This window comes from Carcharhinus amblyrhynchos, chromosome 3, assembly GCF_965287045.1.
Source record: "Carcharhinus amblyrhynchos chromosome 3, sCarAmb.v2.hapA, whole genome shotgun sequence".
NCBI lineage: Eukaryota > Metazoa > Chordata > Chondrichthyes > Carcharhiniformes > Carcharhinidae > Carcharhinus > Carcharhinus amblyrhynchos.
In genome coordinates, this window is record NC_137326.1 from 57,189,890 (window position 1) to 57,211,599 (window position 21,710).

Here is a 21,710-nt window from a genome sequence, read left to right on the forward strand (position 1 = left end):
AAACATGTACTTATACTACAGTATATTAAATATTAACAGTACACTATACAGTGAAAACCTGGATTTGAAAGATTCCATGCTGTGAGAATATCATCCAGATTCGGTGTTGTTTCTCAGTACTCTAGCCACAGATCCAGTAGACCCTGAGGCAGATGTTTAAAACCTAAGATCATTCCTGAGTGGGGCTGTTTTATTTCTATAATTTTGAGAAGCACCCACACTGATAAGAAGTCTTCAGTGAGGCTAGTATTCTCCTGAAAAGTCCCAAGATTTTGGAAGTGGCGTTGAACATTAAGATGTCTTTAGAAATAAAGAACATGCTTTAAACTGGCAACTTGATGCTTTATTTTTATTTGTGGGCATTACAGGCAAGGCCAGCATCATTGTCATCTCTAGTTGTCAAGAGACAGTGATGGTGGGTTGCGTTCTTGAGTAGCTGCAGTCCATGCACTGAAGATAATTGCAGCAACATGAGAGACCATGTGGTGCAGTGGTAGTATCCCTACTGCTGGACCAGAAGCTCCACTTCTGAATCAAAATCCAGGACTTGGCCTCAGAAGGAGATTTCAACGGGCTGATAATCAGCTCAGAAATCCTTCCACCACTTCTCCCACTATTCTCTAAATGGTGAAAAACTGTATGGGTATGAAGATACGTTAAACTAACAAATAGCTACAACCTTCCGATTCTTACTCGTGTGTCCTCTAACCTCTACTGGTTCTCCAATAGAAGCGGCTTGTACCTTACACTGTGTGCAATAGAAACTCTCAGTAGTCATAGAAAGCTGAGTTCTGGTTGCTGAGGCATAGGGAGAAAAGCAAACTAAAAGACTTGTGTTTATATAGCTCCTTCCACAACCTATGCACAACTCAAAGCACTTTACAGCCAATGAAGTACTTCTGAAATATGATCACTGTTGCAGTTTAAGAAATGTGGCAGCAATTTACACAGCAAGATCCCAAAAACAGAGCTATGATAACAGCCAAATAATCTGTTTGTGATGCTGATCGAGGGACAAATATTGGCCAGGATACCAGGGAAAATGTCCCTGCTATTCTTGGAAATAGAACCTTAGAATCTTTCACATCCAACTCGGGGGCAGAAGGGACATCGGTTTAACATTTCACGAGAAAGAGGGCATCTCTGACAGTGCAGCACTCTCCCAGTATTGTACTGGAATGTCTACCTTGATTTTGTGCTCCCCTGGAACGGGACTTGGACACAGAACCTTCTGACTCAGAGACGAGAGTGGTACCAACTCTGCCATGGCTGACGCACAGAAATATACTCACTGGTGTCGAGTCCTTACGCTGCAGAAGGAGGCCATTCAGCCTGCACCGCCACAATCCCATCCAGACTCTATCCCCATAAACCCTCGCATTTACCCTGCTAATCCCCCTGACACTAAGGGTCAATTTAGCATGGCCAATCCACCTAACCTACACATCTTTGGACTGGGAGAAAAGCAGAGCACCCAGAGGAACCCCACATAGACATGGAGAGAACATGCAGACTCCACACAGACAACGGCAGACTGGATTTGAACCCAGGTCCCAGGTGCTGTGAGGCAGCAGTGCTAACCACTGTGTCACTGTGCCGCACTGACTTCAGTGAATACCCTGGCAAAGCTTTCCAAGATGTGGAGATGCCGGCGTTGGACTGGGGTAAACACAGTAAGAAGTCTGACAACACCAGGTTTAAGTCCAACCGATTTATTTGATAATAAACTCACAAGCTTTCGAGGTTTACCTCTTTGTTAGATGAATGAAGAGTTCTGGCCTCAGACAGAGCATATAAAGCACAGACAGTTTACAGATTAGAATGCAAATCTTTACACCTAATCTGCTATTCAAGTCTTAAAGTGGCCGACAATGTTAGTGGAAGGAGCACTGATCACAGGTTAAAGAGATGTGTATTGTCTCCAGACAGTGCAGTAAGTGAGGTTTTCAAAATTCAAAACCTTACTCACTGTACTGTCTGGAGACAATACACATCTCTTTAACCTGTGATCAGTGCTCCTTCCACACACATTGTTGGCCACTTTAAGACTTGAATAGCAGGTTAGGTGCAAAGATTCGCATTCTAATCAGTAAACTGTCTGTGCTTTATATGCTCTGTCTGAGGCCAGAACTCTTCATTCACCTGACGAAGAAGTAAACCTCGAAAGCTTGTGGGTTTACTATCAAATAAATCGGTTGGACTTAAACCTGGTGTTGTCAGACTTCTTAAAGCTTTCCAATCCAGAGTGCTGATCCATAGTTGGACTCTGAACTCTGTGCTGTGCTCAGAAAGGTTACTAGTCTAGTTTCAGTTAACCATGTTTATTCATGACTGATATCATTTAATTATAGCCACTGGCCTCTGTATAACCTGTTGAGTTGGAGGTGGAACTGGTTACAGCCTTTGAAGATCTCAGATTTGGCTCTGTTGCATGTTGAATAGTTGGTCATAGATTGTGCAGTGGGGGCAGGTGATTGCCTAGTAGTACTATTGCTAGAATATTAATCCAGAAGCTCAGCTAATGTTCTGGGGACTCGGGTTTGAATCCCACAGCAAAATTTGAATTCAATAAAAAAAATCTGGAATTAAGATTTTACTGCTGACCACGAAACCATTGTCAATTGACGGAAAAACTCATCTGGTTCACTAATGTCCTTTAGGAAAGCCTGCCATCTTTAACTGTCTCGTCTACAAATGACTCCAGAGCCGCAGCAAAGTTGTTGACTCTCAACCTCCCTTGGGCAACTAGAGATGGGCAATAAATACTGGCCAGCCAGTGACACCATTGTCCCATGAATGAATAAAAAAAACCTGTGATTTAGGTAGAGGAACAATAGCCAATGTATCTACTTCTGATTCCTGTTAACTTCCGGGATTGGTTAAAAGACAGCCCTAATGTTCAAAAAATGTTGAATGGTTTCTATATGTTGATTAAAATTAGGATGGGCTCAAGGAGACAAAACTGGGACCTGTATCCAGCCTGTCTGAAGGAAATGGGGCGCATTTGCAGACCAGACACAGGCAGAGCAGCCCTCTTAACACAGGACAAGAAATGCTTTGTAAAGGTAAGAAAGTATTATAGAATCAGTCTGTGTTCCTGGAATTATCCTGTCAAACTAGGACGTGGAGCTCCGGATGAAGTTGTGTGAGACGCTCCTGTATCAAGTTTCACAAGGACGTTCAGTTGCAACCTGCAAGTTAGACCTTTTATCAATCAATGACTGCCCATTATAGTGATGTCCTGGCATTGGTTTGAAAATTCAGTGGTATATTTGAGGCAGTTTTGCTCTGTAACGCTGGCACATTAGAAACCTGATCGAGCTGAGGCCTTACCTAATTCATGTTGGGCCTTTGTAGTCAGCAGTTAAGGAGTTTTCATTACATCAGTGTGAGCTAGGTTTGGTCCTGTAAGTGGGCAGCACAGTGGTTAGCACTGCTGCCTCACAGTACCATGAACTAGGGTTCAATCCTGGCTTCAGGTGACTGTGTGGAGTTTACACATTCTCCCTGTGTCTTTGTGAGTTTCCTCCAGGTGCTCCAGTTTCCTCCCACATTGTTGGGTTAGGTTGACTGGCCATGCTAAATTGCCCCTTAATGTCAGGGGGATTAGCAGGTTAATATGTGGGATTATGTGGAAAAGGTCTGGGTGGGATTGTTGTCAGTGCAGGCTCGATGGGACAAATTGCCGCCATGTTGTCAGTGCAGGCTCGATGAGACAAATTGCCACCTTTTATAATTCTAAGTGAAAGGATAGTATGAGTGGAAGGTTGCTAACTCCATGAGCTATGCGGAGAGTCAAGTACTGAAATCTGTTTCTGTTAATCATTTATCTTTGTGTTTGGTGATTCGGGTATCTCATAATTTTACGGAGCAATTTGCCCCTCGCCACCTCCCCATTTCACAACCCATCATTTGCCTGGACATTTCCAGGCTGATGATACTAAGAGCAGGTCTAAGCAAATGCATCTCATGATGCTGCGCTAACCATGATAGATTTTCTAAACAAGTGGTCCTTTATCCCCTGAACAGTGCCTATGTTATAGAGCAGCTGTGAGAAGGTGACATCTCTGTTGTTCAGATTGTGTAGACAGTAGCTTGATGGTAAACCTGCTACCAATTTTTGCCGCCCTTCCCACCATCATGTGGGTGTAGGATCTGGATCAGTAGGCAAAAGATAGGAAGCACGAATCCATTGTTCTGCCCTTGTCTATCAATGCTGCAGCACTGAAGCAGCATTCTGCCTCTATATACCAATGTTAACTATAACCTTGGTGACGTTTTAATATAATCCATTAGATGGATTGAATAATAAATAACTCCTCCAGAGACTGCTAAATACACCACCTATTAAGTAGCTGATGCTTACAGAGCACACATTCCCAATCTCAGCATACGTAGCAATATGAGCACAGCTATGGCATTAGTGCTTCCTGTTTCAGCTTTTGAGCACTATAAAAGTGCCTTTTTTTTGTGTGCGTCTGCATGCATCTGTGTATTTGCATGCACGTGCCTGCGCATATGTGTGTGCTCATTCATCAGCGTCGGCGTATGCGTGTATCTGTCATCTGTGCATTTGTCTGTGTGTGGCCAGTAACTGGAGTTAATACTACTTCACGCTGAGCCAGGGTTATAAGTTCTTCTGATCCTAACCAACTTTTCTGTGGACACACAAGCCTGAACATTCAGGGTCTGAAATCTTCCTGAAGCCCCAGAACTTGAAACTTGTGTTCATTTTCTTACTGTAGGCCATATCCAGAATGGGCCACCTCTGGAGGAAGTCTCACACTGTCTGGGTGAATGTCGGTGGGCTCCATGCTGCTGTATACCTGCTGAAACGCACTGGTCTTTCCTTTGACAAGTTACTTAAGACACCCCAAGAATCTGTTCATAGTCATGAGATATCTTGTGAAACAGGGGATGAAGAGTAGGAGGAGCTGGGAATGTACACTTGGAAAATATTCTGTTTGGGATAAATATGAGCCATTTTGGAAACGAGGGTAAGGAACATGCTGTTGCTGTTATAATGGGGAGAAAATTTGTGTTCTCTCTTGCTAGTTGATATTGGGTGCTATTTCACCCTTTTTGAGTCCCACCTTCTAGGCTGAATGATTAAAGTGATGGTGCACAACATTACAAGGACAAACACTTGTGATAATTCACAGGAGAATGAGAGAATACTGTTTAAAGAAATTTGCAAGCTCAGTGACACTGGATATGACCATTTACCGCTCAGAAACAGGTGAGAATGTCCCATCATCAGTCACTGAAGGGCCTGTTTCCCGGGCTGATTTTTTTGTTCTTTGATAGAGTGTTGGACTTTGATCATCATTTCCCAGTTGGTTGTTAATTTTGGTAAGATGTACAAAACCAAGGGAAAAAAATGGGATACAAACAATGGGCAAAATCTTTCCTTCAATTGAGTCACAGCCAACAGACTAAAAATATTTTTGCGCTTCACAATTCCCGGTTCTGTTATTGTTTAAAAGTACATTGAAATTTTGTTAAAAGTTAACAGCCAGTGGCAAACAGTTTTTTGGGGATTGTCATATTATAACAAAGGGTAGAAGATAAATGTTTAATTTCCTCCTTTTCGAAATGTTCAATCTGCCCCTTTAACATGGTTGAATTTTTCACCAAGATTTATTTACTCCCATCTCACCACTGGCACTTTGAAGTCTTAGGCTCGATGCCTCAGTTTCTGAATGCTTTACCCTGTACGGTGATGGCACTTATGAACTAGAAATGTTCCCAGTTTAGTCCCTTGGTGGTGTTCTGACATTTCCCCTCATTGCCTTTGAATTAAGTAGTGGAAGAAGAAATAAATTGGGATTTCCACTCTACCAAGCAAATTGGGAATTTTGGATGATATTTCCTCATGATTGAATATTCACTGCTTAAGTTCATGGGGGAAGAATCATCCATGAAGCTGACTGTCTGAGCTACATTTGAATCCTGCTGCATTATAGAGTTTCTAGTATTGTGAGAAACTCTCACAACAGCCCTTCGTGTTGTATTCATATTCATGCTTTTATATGATGTCTTAATCACATCAAACTGAAAGGAGAATTTTGAGTGCTTCACACAGTGAATGCCTGCAGGAACTGCTGACACAGCCTTGTCTTCAATTTGAGACACTTCCTGCTATGTAATGTGAAGCAGTTTGTGCCTTGTCTTCAACTTGCAAATTGAAGACCTGCAAGCTGACCTAATTGTCCTTCTCACACCTGCAATAGGCCTGGCAGCATCTGTGGAGAGAAGAACAGCTAACATTTCAGTTCCAAACTACTTATATTTCTCTCTGCAGGTGCTGCATGACCTGAGAATTTGCAGCATTTGCTGTTTCTATTTTGGGTTCTGCAGTATTTTAGAATCTGCAGTATTTTGCTTTTCTAAACTGGTTACATTAAAGTAAGAATTTGCCCACTGCTTTGAGAGGCATTGATGAGAGTACATCTGAACTCAAATATATGAGTACTTTTTGTCTTATTTGAAAATTATTATTTAAATTTTGCAATAACCAATAAAGGTTCAGATCTGACGTCATGGTGTTTGACTAGTTTATTCAGAGGAACTGTCCCTAACAACAGACAGTTAGAATTTATTAAACTTGGGAAAATATGGCAAATTAAAGAGGGAGGTGAATGTCTTGACTGGGTTGTTGATTGGAAAGGGAGTTGGATAAGTACCTGCAGCCAAATGTAAAAGAAGGAGAAAGTGGTACAATAAGTCCTCATTTGATGTTGCCCCATTTAAGATTTTGTGTTAATGTTGGTAAGTTCACGGGGTTTGTGATCTCACTTAGTGTTATGAGATTCCTTTTAAAGCTGTTTCTGGCTGGTCTGACTTATTGTAGACCAGCAATAATACCCATAATACCCGATTAACTGCTTCCATTCCCTGATCTGTTCTCCTGCTGCCAGCCCTTTGACTTGCAGTACCTCCTGTTCTCTGGCTGACTCTATTGTTGATCCTTCCACTGGCCAGATCTCCAGCTCTCTGCTCGCTGCTTTCCTCTCCTCAACCTCTGTTCCCATTGAAAGAAGATCCCAATCCAGATTTGATCTGAAGCTGAAACTCTGGAATTGTGAGATTGTGGGTTGTGATAGTGAAGGAGTGCTAAGCTGGGATTTTTTTTTTAATAATTGATTTTTTTTAAATGCATAAACTAGTGTATGAAACCAGGAATAAGTTTATTTTGGCTCCATATCGACTCCTGCACAGATTTCCACCACTCCTCACTGCACTTGTCTCTCCAGGGTCCTAGTGCTGCTGCAACTATTTGTTTCTGGGGTCACATCTCGAAAATTTGTTAGTCCAATGGTAAACGTCTTCCTCCTTTCACTATCTAAGGACAAATACTCCTCAAAGTTCTTATAAGTGATTTGAGTCAAAGACGTTAGTTGAAACGTCTCTTCCTGTCTCTCACCACTCATCTCCAGAGGCCTCATTCACAGCCAGGGTGCAGGAGAGGGATGTGGCAAGCCGGTGCATTAAAACAAGCTGCCCCAGCTTAGCACTTCTGCACCATTGAGACCCACACACTCACGACCCCAGACCATTTTTAGATGGTGCATTATGAGACATATTTGTAGATTGATGGACTAAAGAATCCAATTGAAGTTACTGAACAAACAACACCTTGCATTTGAAAAAGATGTAAGATTTCCCTTTCTGTTGAGATGCCATCAAAGAATGTTTGATGTTTTCATCCTGTAGAAGTAACCTGTTACAGCTCTATCCACAGAAGGTTTCCACCATGTCGAGAGAGATCTTGTCAGAAGAATGGTAATATACTGAAAGAGCTGAGTGCATTTGTCACACCTTCCCCACACTTCACATAAACTGTCCAACTTTCTCGCCGCCATTGTAGCTTTGTAGTAATTTCCTCAAATGACACAAAATATATTTCAATTCCTTCCTCCCTGAATTTAAGGCACTAAGTGAGTTTTCCTTGTTAGATCAAAACCAGGAGATAAGTCTGTGTCATCATCAGGTTTCCTTGCCACCCTTCTTTATAAATTCGAAGGTTTTCTCTGTCTGGTTCAAACTTCCTTTCAAAGTTGTCTCATTCTAGTTACTCTTTTTCTGTCTTTCAAACTCAGGCCTTTTTTCACTTTTTTCCCTTTCTCAAATTCAAATGTTTGCCATTCTTTATCTCTTTCTCACTCAGGTTGCTTCATTTGTAATTGAAAACTAACTAACTCAACCTGAGTGCTATCAGGATCACCTTCTTTCTTTCCAAGGTTCATACAACAATCTATGTGTTTTTAACCCTGACTTTCAAATATATTTCTAATTCTCTGCCAGCGCCTTCAAATCAACTTTTCTCAATTGTTTCAAGGCATTCACAGATAGCTGGGCCCTTGCAGAAATCAATCGTAGCCATGTTATCTTTTCACTGAATATAGCAATTGTAACCGTGAAATCTTGTTTGCTTGATAGAGCAGACGCAGCACGGTTTCATTAAAAGGAAGTCGTGTCTGACAAATTTACTGGAGTTCTATGAGGATGTGTCTAGGGCGGTGGATAGAGGAGAGCCGGTGGATGTGGTCTTTCTGGATTTTCAGAAGGCGTTTGACAAAGTACCTCACAAGAGGTTATTGCAGAAGGTCGAGGGACATGGAGTTGGGGGTAGGGCGTTAGCGTGGATAGAGGATTGGTTGTCAAATAGGAGGCAGAGAGTGGGGGTCAATGGGTGCTATTCGGATTGGCGGATGGTGACTAGTGGAGTGCCCCAGGGGTCGGTGCTGGGGCCTCAGCTTTTTACCATTTATATAGATGATCTGGAGGAGGGCACCGAGTGTAGGGTGTCGAAATTTGCTGATGACACCAAGATTGGGGGAACGGCAAATTGTGCGGAGGGTGTGGAGAGTCTGCAGAAGGATCTAGATAGGCTGGGTGAATGGGCCAGGAAATGGCAAATGGAATTTAATGTTGGCAAGTGTGAGGTGGTCCACTTTGGTAGGAAGAATGGTAGGAAGGACTATTACTTACGGGGCGAAAAACTGCACCAGGCGACGGTGCAGAGGGACCTCGGGGTCCTTGTGCATGAGTCGCAAAAACCCAGCTTGCAGGTGCAGCATGTGGTCAGGAAGGCGAATGGGATGCTGGCCTTCATAGCGAGGGGGATTGAATATAAAAGTAGGGAGGTCTTGCTGCAGCTGTATAGGGCATTGGTGAGGCCGCAGCTGGAGTACTGTGTGCAGTTTTGGGCGCCACACCTGTGCAAAGATATTTTGGCCTTGGAGGGAGTGCAGAGGAGGTTTACTAGGCTGATACTGGAGTTGAGGGGGTTGAGCTATGAGGAGAGGCTGAATAAACTAGGCTTGTACTCGTTAGAGTTTAGAAGAATGAGGGGAGATCTCATTGAGACGTATAAGATGATGAATGGGATGGATAGGATAGAGGTGGAGAGACTCTTCCCGCTCAAAAAAGACAGTAGGACTAGGGGGCACAGCCTCAGGATAAAGGGGGGGCGGTTTAGAACGGAGTTGAGGAGGAACTTCTTCACTCAAAGGGTGGTGAATCTCTGGAATTCTCTGCCCGTTGAAGTGGTGGAGGCTACCTCGCTAAATATTTTTAAGACGCGGGTTGATGGGTTTTTGATAAGAGAGGGGATTAAGGGTTATGGGGAGAGGGCGGGAAAGTGGAACTGAGCCACGACAGATCAGCCATGATCTTATTGAATGGCGGGGCAGGCTCGAAGGGCTAGATGGCCTACTCCTGCTCCTATTTCTTATGTTCTTATGTTATGTTCTTATGTTCGATTCTGGGAAATTCTACTGTTCCTATTTCCATACTCTGGATATGTGTACTGCAAGAAACCTCAGTTTGTTATGATCCCTGTAGAAACCAATAACTTTAAAAATAAAATTAATTTCCCAGTGGATCACACAAGATTTCAGGGTTTTATGATTTTTATCATAACAAACTAAAATCAACACTGAATAAATATTTAGTAGGCAACTAATATGCTAATCTACAGAAAGGATACCTCTTCTCAACAAATTTGAAAATCCCATACTATATTTATTCATAGTAAGAAGTCTCACACAAGGTTAAAATCCAACAGGTTTATTTGGAATCACAAGCTTTCGGAGCGCTGCTCCTTCATCAGTTGTTTCATGGGCCCATGCCTTCATCAGGTCACTCACCTGATGGAGCAGCGCTCCAAAAGCTCGTGATTCCAAATAAACTTGTTGGACTTTAACCTGGTGTTGTGAGGCTTTTTACTGTGCCCACCCCAGTCCAATGCCAGCATCTCCACCTCATTTTTATTCATTAACTAAACAAACATAGTCTTGTTAAAACCCTGAATTCTTTCCAGCTGCTAAACAGGCTGTCTTCTCTCTGTTGCTCTGGGGCAAGTTTTCCAGGGTTTTTATTAAAGTCTTTTCACTCAATCCTCCTGGGTATAATCAAATTGACTTCCAGCAACATGGCACCCTCTGGCAACTTCTTAGTCTTTAAATCTCCATGAAGTCCCTCTCTTCAAACAGGAAATCTGTTCGCACCAGCATTCTGCTATCACAACAATCGCTTCCCTGCTTCTAACCCAGTGTATCTCTCCTTAGGCTTTCTGAGTCTATAAGTCTGTACATTGCAAGGTCAGCTGCTCTTTACTTTGTGTTCAGGTGCTAAACATGGCACCTGACTTTCAATAAGGTTTGTCCAGGGCCCGTGCCAACCAGATCGCATGGGTTTGTCTTCAGTCAGATTTAGTAGGCATAACGTGCTCACCATTACTCCATTTTACTTCAAATTAAAGCCGGTGGTTTAAACATAACTGTCTTATAAAATCTTGTATTTGTAACAGGGGTCACATGCCTCTTTACATTCATCATGAACTTCTTGATATGCTTCAGACAATTCCTGTTTTTCAGCAACTTATGCAGTTGAGCTAACATCGTTTTAAGTTCAGTTAGAAATTGTAAGTAGTATTGCACTACGATTGGAAAACATCTCAGCTCAGACACACCAATGAAAGAGAAGTTTGGAGCAATAGTTAGTGCCCATTGTGGAGTCAGTCATCATCATTTGTGCATCTCAATAGCTAACAGATAACCGTTTTAGCACTTGGAAGGGAAGAAACTTCAACGGATGAGTTTATAGATGGAATTCTGCAAGGAACAGATTTGGCTGTTGATAACACATTCAAGGACATCAGAGGAAGAGGAGGTTGTAGATAGGGTGAGAGTTTGATGGAGGTCAATGGTGATGCGGGTCAAAGGTACTTTTTTGAAGGGATGAGTGAGGATGGCAAAGGTAGGAAGGATAACACCTGGAGTGAAGCATCAAAAAAGCAAGTAACCTTGGATACCACTGTACCTCCTAAAAAAATGTGAGGTTATCCACTTTGGCAGGAATAATAGTAGGAGGGACTGCTATTTAAAGGGCGAAAAGCTGCAGCATGCTACGGTGCAGAGGGACCTGGGGGTCCTTGTGCATGAGTCGCAAAAACTCAGCCTGCAGGTACAGCAGGTGATCAGGAAGGCAAATGGGATGCTGGCCTTTATAGCGAGGGGGATTGAATATAAAAGCAGCGAGGTCTTGCTGCAACTGTACAGAGCACTGGTGAGGCCGCAGCTGGAGTACTGTGTGCAGTTTTGGTTGCTGCACTTGCACAAGGATATTTTGGCCTTGGAGGGAGTGCAGAGGAGGTTCACTAGGCTGATACCGGAGATGAGGGGGTTGAACTATGAAGAGAGGCTGAATAATCTGGGTTTGTACTCGTTGGAATTTAGAAGGATGAGGGGGGATCTTATAGTGACGTATAAGATAATGAAGGGGATGGATAGGGTAGAGGTAGAGAGATTCTTCCCGCTCAGAAAGGACAGCAGGACTAGAGGGCACAGCCTCAAGGGGGGCGCAGTTTAGAACGGAGTTGAGGAGGAACTTCTTCACTCAAAGGGTGGAATTTCACTCAAATCTCTGGAATTCTCTGGCCGTTGAAGTAGTAGAGGCTGCCTCACTAAATATATTTAAGACGCGGGTAGATAGGTTTTTGGTAGGAAAGGGGATTAAGGGTTATGTGGAGAAAGCGGGAAAGTGGAACTGATTCACTTCAGATCAGCCATGATCTTATTGAACGGCGGGGCAGGCTCGAAGGGCTAGATGGCCTACTCCTGCTCCTATTTCTTACGTTCTTAAAATTAAACTGGGTTAGTGAGTCACAACTCGACACTGATAGGGGGAATGAGGAACTCTTGGGGGAGAAAGCGGTGGGTAGTGTGGACAGAAAGTGCACTTGACGCCACAGCCAGATTGGCCATGATTTTACTAAATAGCAGAGGTTTATGGACTGAATGAGCGCCGCTAAGTCCGATGTTCCTGTTGACAAATCCATGCTGACTCTGGTCACCTCCTATTTATCTAAATGCTCTGTCATTCGGCGTCAATATAAATTTTAGCAGTTTACCCACAGCAGACGACAGGACTGAATGAAGAGTTTGTGCCTTCAGTTTGTTGCCGGACCGTGGTTATCAATAGGGAAGTGGGGCGACCTGAGCGCCGTCCAATTAAGTAGGATTGACATAAATGTTGACCAATCAGCATTTAGAGCCGCTACAGTCACAATGGTAACTGTCAATCATTGACAGCCACCCTGACCAATCAGTAAATCCAATTCCATTAATGGGCGGATACCACAAATCCAGCCAATCAGGGCAATCGCATCCGCCCGGCGTAGCGAAACCCATTGGTATCGCCAATCAGGATGGCATCAGTCGTCCAGGCCCAGCCAATCAGTGCGGACAGCCCGGCGCAGCCAATCGGGGCGGCCACACCCGTCCCAGGGTCGACCAATCAGAGCATGGATAGTTCAGCAGCCAATTCGGGCGGCTTCAGGCATCCCAGGCTCGACCAATGAGCGCGTGGACAATCCAGAGTAGCCAATCGGAGCAGTTCAACCATCCCAGGTTCAACCAATCAGAGCATGGACAGCCCAGAACAGCCAATCCAGGCGGGTCCAGCCACCGCGGCAAAGCCAATCAGGACGGTTGAAGCCGCTGCTCAGCCAATCCGGTTTGAGTGGCGCAGAACTGCAGAGATGCCGGAGAATGTGAATGCGGAGCCCGAAGCGGCTGAGGTCCTGGGCCGGCTTCGCTCTTACCACAGCCAGGAGCTCTCGTTTGTTATCTTCTGTAATCGTACAAGTCGCAGTGTGCGGCCCGTCTGGATTAACTACCGCGGGGAACCCGTCCCGTACGACAAGATGGCGGCAAACAGCGGCCGCAAGATGAACACATTCCTGGGTAAGGGCGGGCGGGTATTGGGGTGGATGTATTTCAGGGTTGGAGTATTAAGGATATCAGGGTGGGTGTATTGGGGACGTTGGGTGGGCGATGGGGCTGTTGTGGCAGGTGATGCGGGTGTTGGGTATAAGTGCTCATGTTTACTGTAAGGGATGACGGTGGATAGGCAATAGCAAATAATCAAAGAGCGCATTGGTGAATTGCCACAGTTGTTTATTCGTGTCTGGCGCAGAAATAAAAAAGGAAAGGTGGCCAAACCATGGCTTACAAGGGGAATTAGAGATAGTATTATATCCAAGAAAGAGGAATACAAGTTGGCCAGAAAAGAAATCCAAGGATTGGGAACAGTTTAAAATCAACAAAGGAAGACCAAGGGATTAATTAAGAAGGGGAAAATAGAGTATGTGAGTAAGCTTGCAGGCAACATTAAAACTGACTGTAAATGTTGCCATGGGTATGTGAAGAAAAAATTATTAGTGAAGAATGTCTAATAGTCAGAAACCGTGGAATTTATAATGGGAACAAAGAAATAGCTAACCAACTGAAAACATACTTTGGTTCTGTCTTCACAAAGGAGGAAACAAATGACATACTAAAAATTTTGGGGCAGGCAGGGTTTAGTGGGAGGGAGGAACTGAAGGAAATTAGTATTAGTAGAGAAATGGTGCTGAGAAAACTGATGGGATTAAAGGCCAATAAATCTACAACCCTGAGTACTTAGGGAAGTGGCCCTATTGATGGTCAACTTCCAAGATTCTATAAACTCTGGAACAGTTGCTATGATTAGCTATTCTCTAATGTAGCTGTACAGTGGAGTTACTATGCACTATGAAAACATGAAGTTATAAACCGCAATGTCAGTAGTGGAGAAAATTAGATATAGTGTCCATTATCAAAGATTTAATAGCAGAGCAGTTGGAAAATAGTGGCAGAATTGGACATAGTCAACATGGATTTACGGGAGGGAATCATGCTTGACAAATTTACTGGAATTCTTTGAGGTTGAATCTAGTAGAGATGATGAGGGGGTGTCAGTGGATATTTTTTTTTGGACTTTCAGAAGGCTTTCAACATTGACTCTGGTGTAAAATTAGTGCACATGGGATTGAAGGAAGCGTATTGAAAAGGATAGAAGATTGGTTGACAGACAGGAATAGGAATAGGAATAAGCCAGTCTTTTTCCAAATGGCAGAAAGTGGTTACTGGGGTACTGTAGGGATTGGTGAGAGGACCCCAGCTATTCACAATATGTATTAATATTTAGATGAGGGAATTAAATGTAACATCTCCAAATCTGAAGATGACACAAAGCTGGGTGTGAGAGTGAGCTGTGAGGAGCAATGCAGAGATGCTTCAGTATGAATTGAACAAGCTGAGTGAGTGAGCGAGCAAATGAATGGCAGATGCAATATCATAGAATCCCTACAGTACAGAAGGTTATTTGATCCATTGAGTCAGTGCCAACAACAATCCTACTCAGGCCCTATCCCCGTAACCCCATGTGTTTACTTTGCTAATCCTGCTAACACTAAGGGACAATTCAACATGGCTAGTCAAGCTAACCTGCACATCTTTGGACTTTGGGAGGAAAGCAGAGCACCCAGAGGAAACCCATGCAGACACAGAGAGAACATGTGAACTCCACATACAAAGTTGGAATTGAACCAGGGTCTCTGGCACTGTGAGATGACAGTGTTAACCATCGTGCAGCTCCCATCATATAATGTGGATAAATGAGGCTGTCCATTCCTGTAGCAAAAAACAGGAAGGTAGATTATTATCTGGCTATAAATTGAGAGAGGGGAATGTGTAACGAGACCTGGGTGTCCTCGTACACCTGTCGCTGAAGATAAGCATGTAGATGCAGCAGGCAGTAAAGAAGGCAAGCAGTATGTTAGTCTTCATGGCAAGAGAATTTGATACATGAGCAGGATTATTGCTGCAATTATGCAGGGCTTTGGTTAGACCACACCTGGAATATTGTGTGCAGGTTTGTTCTTTTTATCTGAGGAAGGATGTTCTTGTGGAGTATAGAGAAGATTTACCAACTGATTCCTGAGATGGTAGGACTGATGTATGAAGAGAGATTGAATCGATTAGGAATATATTCACTGGAATTCAGAAGAATGAGGAGACATCTAATAGAAACCTATAAAATTGTAACAGGACTAGACGAAGTAGATTTAAGAAGGATGTTTCTAAAGGTTTCTGAAGTCCAGAAGCAAGAGTCATAGTCTAAGGATTATAGAGTAAGCTTTTTAGGCTTGAGATAAGGAGAAATTTCTTCACCCAGAGAATGGTAAGCCTGATGAATTTGTTACCACAGAAAGCAGTTGAGGCTAAAACATTGTATGTTTTCAAAAAGGAACTAGGTATAACTCTTGAGCTAAAGGATATGGGGGGGGAAAGGCAGGATCAGGGTGTTGAATTGGATGGTCAACCATGAGCATAATGAATGACAGAGCAGGCTCCAAAGGCTGAATGGCTTCCTTCCATTTTCTATGTTTCTATGTATTCAGAATGATGAGCTATTCATGTTGGTGTCAGGTGAAGTTGTCTAATGCCTGCCCTTGTGGGTTTGTGTTCTGAGGTATTGCTTTGCTTAACCTGCCTTATTTGGTATTTCTCAGGTCACCCATGGATGTTCCGTGATGCGATTTCTGATGACCGACTTCTTGTCAATGGACACGAAGTATTTGTACCACCCCCTGGGCAGGTTAATGAAGTTGGCGAACCTCGATATATCATGGTTAACATCACCATACCAGGTAACCTGTGCTCCCCTGATTGGCGTGAAAGCTCATAATAGACTACTTCCACTATATGTCTATGCCTCAGTCATGCCTGCTTTGGCATGGTCATAAAGAGTACTTTCCATTTTTAGTTTGTGGCTAACTTTGCCAGTGTCGCTTTGCATGCTGCACTTGCCTTCAATGCAAGGAGGGATTTGAAGCTGGTGTTCCCTTCCAGGTGAGGGCAGTATCGTTCATATTCCTCAGATGGCAGCTCCCCTTTTCTCTTTATGAGACCACCTCCATAGGTTTGTAAAATGAGAATGATCACTTTCCCCAATGCTTGACAAAAAAACTGCCACAGTGATTGGAAGGGAGAGAAAATCCATAAGATGGAGGAACAGAAATAGGCCCTTCAGCCCATCAAGTCTGTTTTGCTATTTGATGAGATCATAACTGATCTGATGTGATAATCCTGAACTCTACTTTCCCGTCCTATCTAAACCTTTGATTCTCCTACTGATTAAAAACATACCTATCTCAGTCTTGAACATACTTAACAACCTCTGTGGTAAAGAATTCCACAAACTACCCTCTGAGAGAAGAAATTCCTCCTCATTTCTGTCTCAAATGGGTGACCCCTTACTCTGAGATTGTACCTTCTGGTCCTAGACTTTCCCACAAGGGGAAAGAGCCTCTCAGCGTCTACACTGTCAAGCCCCCGAGAATCCTATACGTCTCAATAAGATCGCCTCTCATTCTTCTCATCTCCATCCTGCTCAATCTCTCCTCATGAGAAAATCCCTCCATACCCAGGATCACCCTAGTGAACCATCTCTGGACTGCCTCCAGTGCTAGTTTCATTAGATAAGAGAATCAAAACTGTTCACAGTATTCCAAAAATATAGAAGTGCTGCCTTCCTGGCACTTTTGGATCTCAGTGGACATCCATTTAGTTAGACAAGGTGTTATGGTTCAGGTCAGAAACTCCAAAGTTTATATGGAGTCTGCCTGGATCATAAATTTTGCATCCTGAATTTGGCTTGGATAAACACCAGATGTTTCACTTCAGGTATGATTCATGTGACCCATGAAAAATGTGAGACGTGATTTTCCACTCACGAAGCTATGCTGACTTTCCCTAATCAGTTCCTGCTTCTCTAAAGGCCTGTAGATCTGTCTCAGAATAGCTTCTAACAACTTACCCACTACAGACATTAGGCTCACCGGTCTGTAGTTCCCACGCTTTTCCATGCAGCCCTTCTTAAACAAAGGACTACTTTTGCCACCTCCAATCTTCAGGCTGGGAGCTTTTGTCAAACAAAGTTTTTATTTAAAAATAGTTAACATGTATAGTAAGAAAATTAGCAAGAACTTTTATCAATTACAAACAATCATGATAATGTATAACTCTTAACAAGGATATCTACAATGTTTCAGTCAAACCAGACCCATAGACAAAAGACTGTTTTCACAGGTTCAGCAGAGCACAGACTAATGTCGACGTGATACTGGAAATCCTTTGGTTGCAGTTCTCTGGATTCACTCTGAACAGTTTGAAGACCTTTCCAAAACACCAGAGAGCCTGTAGTCCAGCCCCAACCAACAGCAGATTTTCACCCTTTAGGAAAACAAGAGAATTTCTAAAAAAAAAAGCAGGGAGAGAAAAAAAACATGTTTTAACTTGCTGTGCCTTCTAAAACTCAAACCTGTAGCTCCAGACTGAAAGTAAAAAACAAACTGTCCAAAATCACATGACTATCCTCCTAACAATACAGATCGTAAAACTAATCCCAAAGTAAATACAAACAACCCCATTTAAACCACTTAAGTAGCAATAAAAGGACTTATTGTAGTCAACCTGGCAACATGACATTGGTTAAAGCTGAGAGCTGTAGAGATCATGATTTTTTAAAAATCTCTTAAAGGTACACAAGGTCACAGAGAAGCTACTTTATCATCCAAGGATTTGAGTTGAGCTGCATTTTTTTTGGAGAATGTTTTCTACTGGCAGGGCAGTTGTACAGTTATAAAGAAAACTGAACCAGTTGGTTCAATTGTTGGCATCCTTGCCTCTGCATCATAAGGTAATGGGCATAAGCACCATTCTTATAGGTTTGATACTTGTACAGTGTTGAGAGCCTTCTGCACTGTCAGAGGCGCTGTGTTTAAGATGAGATGTTAAACTGAGGCCCGATCTACTCAAGTGGATGTAAAAGATCACATGACTCTGCTATAAAAAGAGGGTTTTGTCTTGGTGCCCTAGGCAATATTGACCACTGAACCAATATTTAAACATGATCTGGGCACTTTTTTTCCCTGTTTGTGGGAGCTTGCTGCTCATATTTGTCTTCAGCATTTCCTGTATTTCAGCAACATTTACATTTCAACAGTACTTGGTGCTACATAATCTCCTGAGATCATGAAAGGCATGGTAGTAATGAACATTTTCTCATTTCTGCTATTATGATGTATTGGAAAGATCTATCGTATAATGATCTGTTTGAGGAGAATTTAAACTACAACTTCTCCAATTTTTGTCAAGTACAAATTTGGATACTGCTTTACATTAAAACTCAGATGGTGTGTTTTCTTTGTTCAGTTTACACACTGAAGGAGAGGTGTCTGCAAGTGGTCCGGAGCTTTGTGAAGCGAGAGGATTACAGAAACCTGGAGATTGTTGGATCACTTTACGATGACCTGGAGGATCAGCCACAGATCCTGAAAGATCTTCAGCGACTTCAGAAGCAGCTGGCTGAAACGGAGGAGACCTTAGAAGCTGATTAACTTGGGGTTTTCTCGAGCTTCCTCCATTTTCCCCCTCCTATCTCTCCCAAATCGAGACTTATGTTATATAAAGCCAAGCTGAAAGTGCCCCATCTATATACAGGATCAGAATGGACCAATTCAGTTATTTCAAATGTGTGAATGAATGGTAACTGCACAATGTGATTGTGGTGTAAAGCTGTGATCAAAACTCCGTTCTGATCATCTAAAGGCTTTGACATATATTGCGCTGTAAATTTTTCATTTTTCTTCATCTTTCTCTTTCTTGGATCAAACAGTTGCTTTTGCAAATAGCCGAAGTATTGTAATGATCACCTCCTTGTTTCCCTTCAAACTTCCACAGGTGAATACAGTACTTGATGTGTTACTGGGCAGCAAGGTCCCAGATCTTGTGTGGTTAGTTGGCTAACCTCAACATTAGGTAACAGTAGGGATGTCACATTTGACCCTGGTTACCAGTGAGCCAGAGAGAGAGGGAAGGCAGAGTCTGCTGTGGATCCAGGGATGACAGTTGGGGGGCAGCATGTGTATGACTCATTCTGCACAAAGGAGATTGTTTTAGGTGAGATGTCTGGTAAATTCTCTATTGGATTTATGGGTGACAATCTTATGTTCACAACTCTAGTTCTGCTTTCCCTCAGTTTTGTCCCCAGATATAGTCTGACCAGGTTCTATGCAGGATTGATATAATTTCCGTACTTTTAAATTCTATCCATCTAAAAGCGAGCACCAGTGTTATTTTTGTAATTGCTGTTAATCTGCATCAGTATTTTTAGTGATCTGTGTAAAAATTGCTCTGTTCCTCTACTCCATTTAAGCACTTATTTTCCAAGGAACATGAGGCCTCTGTTTTTTCTCACACAATTATGTATAGACTTCATTTCCAATTCAAATCTCAGTCTGTTTATTAATGTCTCCCTGTATTTTGTTAGTCTTTTTCTGTTCAGCTCCACCCCACTCCATTCCTCCAACTTATGCACACATTGCTGTCCTCTGCCAATTTTGAAATAGTATTTCTTATTCGAGCTCAAGTCATTTCTGTAGATTGAAAACAAATGTGGTCCCAGCACTGATTCCTGTGCTGTGCCACTTGCTACCTTATGTCTTGTGTAGCTTTGTGAGGTTTATTTTCCATCCTATGACACACCTTATCTCACCCCTACTTCGGCAACAAGTGGCTACTCTTCAAGTACGAGGCCAGATAGTGCTTTAGCAAATTATTAAACAATAGATTCCTGATCTGTGGCACTGTGGTCACTACTAATACCCTGGCTATAATGATCTCTTACTGAGGCTAACTAAAGTAGAACCACCATTTTCATAACACCTTGCCATGAATTTCTGATGGAATGATTAGCACCATCTCATTATATCTATTTTAGATAGCTGTACCTGTGATATCTGTACAGTGAACCCTTGTATATATTTTGTATGTTATTAAATGTATGTTATAATATGTATATTGTGTACATTATGGCAATGGTTCTAAAATGACATATTCTGTCTGACACTTGCTGATCCTGAGCTAGATCAAAATAAAACTAATCAGCAGGATCTGGCAATGATGTTAACACTGACCCTATCTCGCTGTATGAGGAAATCCAATGATATATGTAGGTTAGGTGGATTAGCTGTGGTAAATGCATTGATTGGGGTTACAGGAAAAGGCTAAGGAGATGGGCCTGCATGAGATGCTCTGAGGGTGGAGACTTGATGGGCTGTATGGCCGCCTTCTGCACTGGAGGGATTCTATGGACCGGGTACCACACTTTGGGATGGGGATCTGACATTGACCAGTCTCTGGGGAGAGGTCTGAAATTGACCAATCTGGGGGTCTGACCAGTGTCTGAGTTGGGCTGGGGGCTCTGAGATTGACCAGTCTCTGGATTGGAGGTCTGACACTGACCAGTTTCTGGGTTGGGCTGGGAATCTGACACGGACCTGTCTCTGGATTGGTCTGGAGTTTTTACATTGATCGGTTGATGGGCTGGGGGTCTCACACTGACCAGTCTTTGGATTGGGGATTTGACACCAGTTTCTGGGTTGGGCTTTTACACTGACCAGTCTTTACACTGACTAGTCTCTGAGCTGGGGGTCTGATACAGACCAACCAGTCTCTGGATGGGGCTGGGGGGTTTACACTGACTAGTCTCTGGGTTGGGGTTTTGTACTGACCAGTCTCTGGGCAGGGGTCTGATACTGACGAGTCTGGGTTGGGGTTTTATACTGACTGGTCTCTAGGCTAGGAGTCTCACACTGACCAGTCTGAGCTGGGTTGGGGGGTCTGACACTGACCAGTTACTGGCTTGGGGCTTTTACACTGCGCAGTCTCTGGGCTAGGCTGGGGGTCTCACACTGACCCAATCTCTGGATTCGGTTGGGGGTTTTACCCTGACCAGTCTCGCTGGGCTGAGAGTCTCATACTGACCAGTATGGGTTGGCGGTCTCTAACACAACCGGATACTGAGTGAAACGTTGTCCATTGTCACTCCCGCGTCACTATGGCTTTGGCTCCCCGTTAGTGAAATGTATCAAAACTGACCCGGTCCTGAGGAACTGACCCGCGTTGTTCCTAGTCCTGTTGAACTGAACTGCGTGTACCCGGTCCCGAGGAACTGACCCGCGTGTACCTGGTCCTGAGCTGTAGCTGGAATTGATCATGCAGAAAAGGAGGAACCGCCCTCCGCGCAAATGGTAAGCCTTGAACATCCTTTTCATGGCCATGATCACCCAAGCTGCTTCATTGCTAATTCCGTGTCCTCTTCATTTTCACCCAGCATGTCCGTCTGGGATAAAAACGATCCTGCTATTTATCCTCATCCCATCACCAATCACTGGACTATGCTGAAATACCAGGTATGGCACACTACAGAGGAGCTGGGGCAATAATTGTAAGAATCACATTGCGTGGCTGGATCAGGAAGGAGAGTGGGCTGGA

The 21,710-nt window shown here is 43.2% G+C and overlaps 2 protein-coding genes across 4 annotated transcripts in view; both read left to right on the forward strand.

Moving 5' to 3' along the window:
• The window catches only part of thumpd3 (THUMP domain containing 3), a 40,853-nt gene extending 34,340 nt beyond the window's left edge, over positions 1-6,513 (forward strand). For all 3 annotated transcript variants that reach the window (XM_080184236.1, XM_080184244.1, XM_080184252.1), the window contains exons 9-10: positions 2,942-3,065; positions 4,746-6,513. In XM_080184236.1, coding sequence (XP_080040362.1) covers positions 2,942-3,065; positions 4,746-4,928 — 307 coding nt within the window. In that variant the 3' untranslated portion in view covers positions 4,929-6,513. The remainder of the gene's footprint in view (positions 1-2,941; positions 3,066-4,745) is intronic.
• Positions 6,514-13,014: 6,501 nt separating this feature from the next.
• vhl (von Hippel-Lindau tumor suppressor) lies at positions 13,015-20,232 on the forward strand. The gene is made up of 3 exons (XM_080184264.1): positions 13,015-13,253; positions 15,884-16,021; positions 18,588-20,232. The coding sequence occupies exons 1-3, from the start codon at positions 13,049-13,051 to the stop codon at positions 18,770-18,772; spliced, it is 528 nt and encodes a 175-aa protein (XP_080040390.1). The 5' UTR covers positions 13,015-13,048; the 3' UTR covers positions 18,773-20,232.
• Positions 20,233-21,710: the final 1,478 nt, after the last annotated feature.

Bases quoted from the DNA above. Each gene is read 5' to 3' on its own strand.
- vhl (XM_080184264.1), top strand. From the start codon at position 13,049: ATGCCGGAGAATGTGAATGCGGAGCCCGAAGCGGCTGAGGTCCTGGGC. The intron at 13,254-15,883 runs GTAAGGGCGGGC...GGTATTTCTCAG, and splicing joins CAAGATGAACACATTCCTGG to GTCACCCATGGATGTTCCGT. The intron at 16,022-18,587 runs GTAACCTGTGCT...TTCTTTGTTCAG, and splicing joins GGTTAACATCACCATACCAG to TTTACACACTGAAGGAGAGG.